This window comes from Condylostylus longicornis, unplaced genomic scaffold, assembly GCF_029603195.1.
Source record: "Condylostylus longicornis isolate FDR11 unplaced genomic scaffold, ASM2960319v2 ptg000004l, whole genome shotgun sequence".
Classification (NCBI taxonomy): Eukaryota; Metazoa; Arthropoda; class Insecta; order Diptera; family Dolichopodidae; genus Condylostylus; species Condylostylus longicornis.
In genome coordinates, this window is record NW_026577973.1 from 15,389,225 (window position 1) to 15,398,382 (window position 9,158).

The 9,158-nt window shown below is 22.4% G+C and overlaps 1 protein-coding gene across 1 annotated transcript; it reads right to left on the reverse strand.

Annotated features, from left to right (window-relative positions):
• Positions 1–261: 261 nt before the first annotated feature.
• Positions 262–2,199, reverse strand: LOC129612315 (zinc finger protein GLI2). The gene is made up of 2 exons (XM_055525863.1): positions 1,560–2,199; positions 262–1,341 (listed from the first exon to the last, which is right to left on the reverse strand). The coding sequence occupies exons 1-2, from the start codon at positions 2,123–2,125 to the stop codon at positions 351–353; spliced, it is 1,557 nt and encodes a 518-aa protein (XP_055381838.1). The 5' UTR covers positions 2,126–2,199; the 3' UTR covers positions 262–350.
• Positions 2,200–9,158: the final 6,959 nt, after the last annotated feature.

The following is a 9,158-nucleotide window of genomic DNA, read 5'->3' on the forward strand; positions in this document are numbered from 1 at the left end:
AGGATATTTGTGTTCATACATACAGTACATGTATAAACTTAAATGTGAACATTTACATATACCCATGTGAATCTCATGATGTTGCTTTTCATTTTTATACGCTTAAAATTAGCATTAAAGTTAATTAAATAAAATCCTTTTTGTATTTATATGAAAAAAATTATGTATTTTAATTAAACATTTCAATAAAAAAACTAATAACAATTATTATTACATTACTTTCTAAATATTCAAACTGACTAGATGAATACTATCGTAACTAAATGTAAAATTAAAATTAAAAAAAATATATATGTACGTTATGTATGTAGCATGTAGTTGTGTATGCATGTATGCTTTCACTACAAAGATTACCGATGATGAATTGTTAAATCTAATGGAAGATCTATATTCATTGCCTCACTAATAGGTTCATATTCAAAATTCGATCTTAACATCACTTCACTATCATATTGATGATAATGATTATTGAATTTTGTATTCCAATAATGCAAAGAAGATGTTGTTTGAGAAGTAAATTCGTGAGATGTTGATACTCCGCCAGTTAATTCTAATGGTTGATCATAATATAAACTATTATCAATTTTAAAGTATTTTTTATTTGCTTGGGTATCAAAATAGCCATCATCAAAATGGCAGGAAGACATTGATTCATCAATTATTTGTTCTTTACATATTGTGTACTCTGGCATTGATATATTTGGCGTACATTGGTTACGATCACGGTTATCTATTTCAATAATTGGTGATATTGGTGTTGGTGGAGAATAAGATGAAAGTGATGGTGAATTATCAGTTTTATTTATAAGAGATAGAAATTCTTGATGTATTTCATGTTGGTTTATATTTTTATTAGCTTCTTTAGCTTCCAAATTTTCTTGCTTATTTTGATTTTCTTGTATTGATAATTGATTATGTTTGAATGTTTTTACATGTTTACGTAAGGATGATGGATCTGTATACCTTTTTTGACATCCTGGAATTTTACAGCCATACGGTTTTTGTGTAGAATGTGTTTTAGTATGTTTAAAACGATCTGATGAATTTGAGTATGCTTTATTACAACCTTCATATGGGCAAATATATGGTTTTTCACCTGAATGTGAACGTAAATGTATTTTAAGATTTTCAGCTCTAGAAAAACTCTTTGTACATAAATGACATTTATGGGGCTTTTCTTTTGTATGAGTTCGAACATGAACAAGCATTTTATATCGAGCATTAAAACCCCTATCAGAACGTGTACATCCTACCCATTTACAATAATATAGTCCTTCAGCAGTTACTACAGCATGTACTTGTGTAACATGAAATGCAAGGGATTCTAATGAGTCGAAAATTCTGAAAATATAAGAAAAAATTTTATCATTATTATTAGGTATATTATACGAGTATTCAAGAGTTAATATAAAAATAAGTAATATGTAAATGGTATTAAATAAACTGCATTTAATAAGCCATTTTAGAAAACTATGATCATATTAAAAGTGTTATGTCCAATTTTAGTAGGCAATCAAAATTGATAGTAGAAATTGAAATAAATTGAATAAAACACTTACTTGTAACAATTAATCCAATGACAAATAAAATCATCATTTTGATTTGTTTCTAATAAAGATTTCGGTCTAATTTCTGTAATTATTTGATCTGGATCAACTTTCATTATAACTGATCTAGTTCGAACCGGTGCTGTTGTTAAATTTTCTTGATTTTTTTTTAAATTATCAATCTTGTTTTTTATACATAAATTATGATTTTCTTCAGAAAATACTGATATGAAATTAGATTTTATATTTGCTGTAGATTCCTTGATATTATTATTATTATCCTGTTTATAAAATTGTTCTTCCGCAATATTATCCAATTCTATTTTAAAATTATTTTCGTCTTGTTTTGGTGGTGTTAATGGTGGTGATGGTAAGCATAAATATTGTTCTTCAACTGGTAAAAATAGTGAAATTGGGATTTTATCTTCAAAATCAGATATTATTGTCGCTGATGTTTTTTTATTATTAAATGATAAATTCGAATTAATACTACTACTATAATCATAAGAATATGGCGGTGTTATTGGAAAATTTCGATTATAATCTATTTGATTTAATTCAAATTTTTTAAATTCCATAATAATAATTATTTATATAATAAATTTTTTTAGTTAGTAATTTTAAATTAATTTTTAAGGTTTATATAATTTTATTTTTGTTTAGTTCCTGTATTATTGTATTTTTGTTTTCTCTTAGTAAAATTTTTTTTGTTGTTGACTATTTAAAAATAATTTTGCAACTGAATAAAATTTTCAAATTATGAATTATTTTATTTTAACTTCTTCTTTTTGGACTTTATAATTATTTAGAAATAAAAACGTATGAGCTGTCCTAGCTTATATAAAATTAAATTAGTAATATAAATCGCAAACTTATAAGAATTTTGATTTAAACTTTTTGCTTTTTAATTTGTATTTATATATATATAATGTATGTAAGTATGTAGACCTGTAAAGCATATAATATATTCTCTTTCATTCTTTATTTATAAATGAGTATAAAATGTCTGGCTGATAAGAATTCATTGTCTTATCAGTTTAATGATTTTGCGACGGCTCTTATTTAGTTCTTGAAATTTTTTTTTTTTTTTTTTTTGTAAGTCTATAAATATGTGTATAAATTTGTAAAATAAATGAAACTATATAAATATATATGTACCTGTAGCATTCTTTTGCTATAGACAAGCAGAAATATGTAGAAGCGGGGAGAGCAAATACTTTAGAGCTTTTAAGTAATTTACTATATAAATTATAATTTTATTGTACCGATTGTTTGGATTTCTTTATGACCTCATATAGTGTTTTTTTTTTGCTTTTTTTTTTTATAAAAATTATTTTTCTCTTACCTTAAATTTTTAGACCTACATTTATTGTATAATCGAAATTGTATTTTTTGGATTCTCTGAATAGAAAAATTAATACCCAAAATTTCAATATAAATTCTAAAATAACATAGAAAAAAAGGAAAAGGAAAATTGGTGGGCTTTGGCTTTTAAACTATTTAATTTAACTTTTTATTTATAGAGACAACTTTTAATATTAAGGTAATAATTTTTCAACTTTATTAAATCTTTTGCATTTGAATAATAAGGAAAATTATTGAATTTAAATAAATTTAAACAATTGCTATTAAATTTTTCCTAAATAATCAAAATTTGTGCAGAATTGCTTCTTTTATTTTAATAAATTTTTTACAGGCATCTTATTAAAATTTCTAATTTATAGAATATAGCACGCTCATTTTATGCTACTCAATTATTAGCTACATTCTTCCACAACTGCGACTTAAATTTTTTTTTTTTTATAATTCAAATTTTCATACATCGTTGTGAAAATTAAAATTTCGAATTATTCTAGTTTAACAGTATATACTACAGTTATTACAGTTATATATACAACATGTTCATATAACATCTACATATGTATCAGATCAAATCAGATCAAGCAAATTACTGAAATAATTTAATTTTTGAGTTGAAATTACATTGTGAACGGTTTATGCACATTATGAATGGATAGTAAAATTTTTTATTGAATTATTTCTTTTATACATCCTGACATATTTAAGTTATTAAGTGGAGGTCATTCGCCCACCATTTTCATTATTAAGTATATATACTTATAAAATCAATCGTATTAAAATTTTATTATTAATTACCATAGCAGACAAATTAATTAAGTACATAAAATTTAAATTAGGTGGAATGTGGGTAGCCCATATATATGTATGTATACATATTATATATGTATGTTTACATTTACATATATGTATACATATGGTATGTCCATATGTACAATATTTGTTTTTATTTTGTTTTGCCGTTTTAACAAAGCAATATGTACTTGTACTTTCTGTTGTTGAATAGACGGTTTTGATAACAAAACAAAAAAAAAGGAAAAAATTAAAGGAAAAATTAAGCACAAGTAAAAAGTCCAAAAGTCCATACATTCTGATGTAATATTAAAATTATACTTTAGTATACAACTTTATGGTTTCTTAATTAATATTGATTTGTTTAGCTCCATAACTCTATATAAAATACAAAATATTAAAATTAAAATATATTGTAAATACGATCATGTAAAAAATCATTACAAATCTTTTTATTAAAAATTTAATGCGTAATACAATAATGAACACAACTTAAGTGGTCTCTATATACGTCTATACATATATATGTATATACATACATAGTAGATTGAGGATGCTGGCTTATCAAAGTTCAATAAGAAAAAAGGAATTGAAAATTTAAATTTTATGATGAATATTATTAATGTCTGCTCTTTTTGCCTTCTTATTACATTTATATATATGTATGTATATGTATTTAAAAATGGAGATTTTCAAAATAATTTAGGATTGTGAATTCAAGTATTTAATATGTATTTTTAAGTCCACATGGTGGATAATATGAAATTTGATTACACAAAAATAAGAAAAAATTCGAATCAAAGAGAATAAAGGATTCTTATATTAAGCAGGTAGTTTCCGATTTTTTATTAAAGATTAATTGATAAATGGCTGTCGTTTAATTTTCAAAATGAAATATTTTAGGTATGGTTCAAGTGAATAATCTGATTTTCAGTCGAAACAACGAAATTTTTTTCGGAATACCATCAAAATCCAATTACATGTTTAATATTATTTTCAGAGCCGTAAACGATGCCTTACGCTTATGGCTAATAAGAGGATTTAACGTTTATACTCACAACGTTTATAAGTCGCAGTTGTGGAAGGATGTAGCTAATATTTGAGTAGCATAAAATGATCGTGCTATTCTATAAATTAGAAAATTTAATAAGATGCCTGTAAAAAAGAAAATAATTTATAGGTTAGCCAAATTACATTTGTATATTTTTAATTAACTAATTATTGGTTTTAAAACATAACACTTTTGACCATCGAACAAATTTTTAATATTTGTTAAATATTAAAAAATTTAGAAGTAATTAACGTCCTTTAACAGGATCTCTATCTTGAAATAGTAAACCAAACATAGTGGATTTGATTGTGAAAATATTGAAATTAATAACATGCTGGAAGTGAAACAGGAATCAAGACATTAAAAAATCATCTTTTATTAATATTTCTTAACTTTTAACTTTTATGTAAACTAAAAACTAATAAAGTTTATAGCATTTCTGTTAACAATATTCACAAAAACTTTAATAATTTATTGAATCCTTTAAAGCTGTTAACATTCAAGATTAAGCTTCATTTGATTTGCCTTAATTTTATAAATTGAAAAGATGTGTATAACAAGTAAAAACATTGTAAATTTTCATATTTTATGAAATTCGGTGAACAGATTGTAAATTACATTGTATATTATTCAAAATATTTATAAAATAGTAGGGCGTAATTAGGCGGGTATAATAGTGTTAGGGTATATAGAGTGGGGTAATATTAAGGTTAAAATATTAGAACAAATAAAAATTTATGATAGATTCAACTTAAATTTTGTGTAAAATCGAAAATCTAACTCTTAAGAAAGTTTTATATGATTGTTCTCTATAAATTCAGTAACTTGTAAAAAAGTTTTAAGTTACTTTTAAAGCTTATTCTAATGTTTTTACTAACTTTTTAAAAATCAAAATATTAAAATAATTAAAAAGGCAAGAAACATTATCAAGAACTTAATGTCATCGAAGATAAAATTCCCTTATATATACTTTACGTAAGAAGGTATAAAGTAAAAATTTTATTCGAATTGTATTGTAAAAATATGGCCATTGAGCACTTTACAAATTTATGAACTAATATAATGAACAGGATTGTGAAGAAATGTAACTTATATAGAATTATACCTATTATATATTTTAATATTATGTATATATTAACCAAATATTGACATTATACCAATATATTATGTACAATATTACAAAAACATTTGATAATCTTCTAGTTCAGTTTTTGCAAATATTGAATATAAAAACTCCATTTGAAATACGTGTTTTAAAGCTCGTACACATTGAAAATTGTTTGATTTTCAAGTACAACGAACTTAACACCTTTGATTTTCAAATGTTTACAAATCATTTTCTATAATGTTATCGCAAATATAATTTTTTGTTTTATAATTATAGACATCTTATCAGCTTAATGAGAAAAAAATACTTAGAAAAATGTTGTAATTATTAAAGTGTTCAATGTAATTTCTTTGTAAATGTAAATTACATTTTAAAATTAATGATAAAATTAACTAATTATTATTAAGTTTTTCAGAAATATTTGATCCTAATGTTCGTTCATATAGTGTTATTATAAAGTATAACACCAGAATACCAGAAATTAAAATTTTATATACGTATGCGTACACATATACGTATATGTAATTCTTATGTATTTAATACTAGAAATTTAACATCAGATCATTAAAATATAATAAAAATAGGTTCTTTTAGTCACATATTCGTCTCAAAAATTAAAACGTCTATATGTATAATAAATGTATATATTTTATACAAACTATACTAGATTTCAAAGTTCGTATTTCATCAAAACTATAAAAATGTGATTCGCTTATTATATATTTCTTCAACAAATATTGAAATTTATTATCTTAGTACTAAAAGTATAATAAAATAAAAATAAAAAATAATTTACTAAGTGCCATTTGCTATTATACATTAAATATAAATATATATATATATATATATGGTGCAAATAATTAGTTAATCAAATATAGTAAATCCAGATTAAACTAGTATCATTTTTAATTCGAACAATATTAAAAAAATATAGGACCGACATAATAAAACTATATCTATAATAAATAATTATAATTATTTGAATTCTAGTCCATATGGGAGATTATAATATTTTTAAAGAGAATATTTTTTTTTTAAATACAAGTTCCGTTTGGAAAATAATTATTTAATCTTATTTAATATTGTAAGGCGAATTTTCATATAAATGTAAAATATATTGCGATATTTGGCGAAAACTGTGCTATTTATGTTCATAAAGAAATGTTACAAATTAAGTGTGTTCATAAAGATTTCCAACTTACCAAAAAAATATTTAAATTATTATGCTTAGCGCAGTTAAATCAATTGAACTGTTTTTTTAAAATGTCAATTGAAAGTGAATTGAGGACAAGAAATTTAATATGATTTCTTTCTGCGTTTTTAGAAAATTATTAAAATTTAATTATTTATATATAACTGAAATGTCAAAATGATGAAATACTAGAAAACAAAAATGGACCAGAAGATATTTTTTTAATAAACACAATATTGAAAATTCAAAATAGCCGCATGATACTAGTTTCAAATTATTGTTCTGCAGTATGGCGTTTATGAAAATTTTATAATTTTCCCACAAATATTCATTAGTTCATCTATAAGCACATACGGAAATGATAATTAATTTACAATTTTTTATGCAGAATATTTAATGTCTCTATATATATATATATATATGGTCAAAATCGTGTAATCAAAAATAACAAAACAAATTTTTTACTATGTTATATTGGAAAAGGTTTATGAATTACTTCTTATTACATACAAAATAAAATAATTGTTGTCCTTTCTAAGGAATTTAGTTATTGTCACTTGTAACAATTCAATATTTCTAAAATTTCTTTAATAAAAAATTTATACCAATAAATTATTTATATAGGGAATTATTTTCGAGGCTATTAATAAAGCAATATTTAAAATTGACAATGAAAGCTAATCAGATTTTTAGTCATAAATTGTAGGTCTTTTGCAAATTTCCCAGTGTTATATATATATATGTATAACAGTATATTAATATATTTCATACTCCACAGGTGTAAATTATTAGTGATATATATGAACTCTTAAACTTTGTACCTAATTATATTTTTTATGATGATAAATTAATAAAGGATTAAATTTCATATACGTAAACTTAATAATTATAACGTGAATCATTGTGGAAGTTATTGGAAAATTTCCTCTTTAAAAAAATTATAACCATTTTTAGCAATAATTTCATATGAAGTCTTTTAAAAGACTTTAAAGATTATTCTTATCTTTATAATATATATAACGTACAAAGTTAAATAAAACAGTCAAGTTTTCATTTTATTATCATTATTTTAATATTTGTATATCCCTTGTACTTTAATAATCATACTATATATACAATTTAAAATACAAAACCCCCTAGACTTTAAGTTCTATTTTTATATTGAAATTATATTATGAAAAATATTGTGAATTATAGTACACTTCTTATTATGTTATATATACCAATATATATGTGTGTGTACACCGATCCCTATATATGTTATATGGTTTATAAGCATTTTTTTTTCAACTTATTATTTTGTTTCATTATTTTAAATAATATGTATTTATTGCGCATAATTATTTTAATTCATTTTAATAAATAAATAATGTAAAAAAAAAAAATTTTTTTTTTCTTATTTAATTTCATTTAATTTTCTTACAATGTAAAATTTCAATTGGAACAATTCTGATTTCATTCTTAATAATTGCGCATCTGTTTCATTTTAAGTTTAAAAATAGGTGATTAAAGCTATGGTCATATATTATGTACATTCAGTATGTAATATTTAATATATTTATATATATATATATATGGGTGCGGGTTTGATAACTTATCATTGATCAAATACTATATAGATGAACCATAAATAGCACATGAATTCATTCAATCATAAGTTAATCATAAGTTAGGAAAAATTGAAATTCAAATGTGGGGTGAAGATAATAATAGAATCGATTGATTCCGGTGTTGCAAAAGATTTCATTTGTTCATATTTTTTAATTTTTAATTTTATTTTTATAATCAGCAGTTAATCAATTTCAAAATGCAATTTAATTAAAATAAAAATCTATGCTAATAATCAAACTCAAAAATTTAAATTAAAAGAATGAATGTGATCTAACTATACATATAGATGGGATATGGTAGGGCACTACTTTAATTTATAATGAAATCAAATATTCATAAATTAAAATAGTGTATATATGTATATGTATAGTTTTATTTAGAAAGAAATTTTGGTAGCAATTACAAAACAGAATTTTTATGAGATTTAAGAAAAGTGTATTCTTTGCAGCATAAATCTGTAACACATTTGTAGAATTAGAATTAAATTTAAGAAAAGTA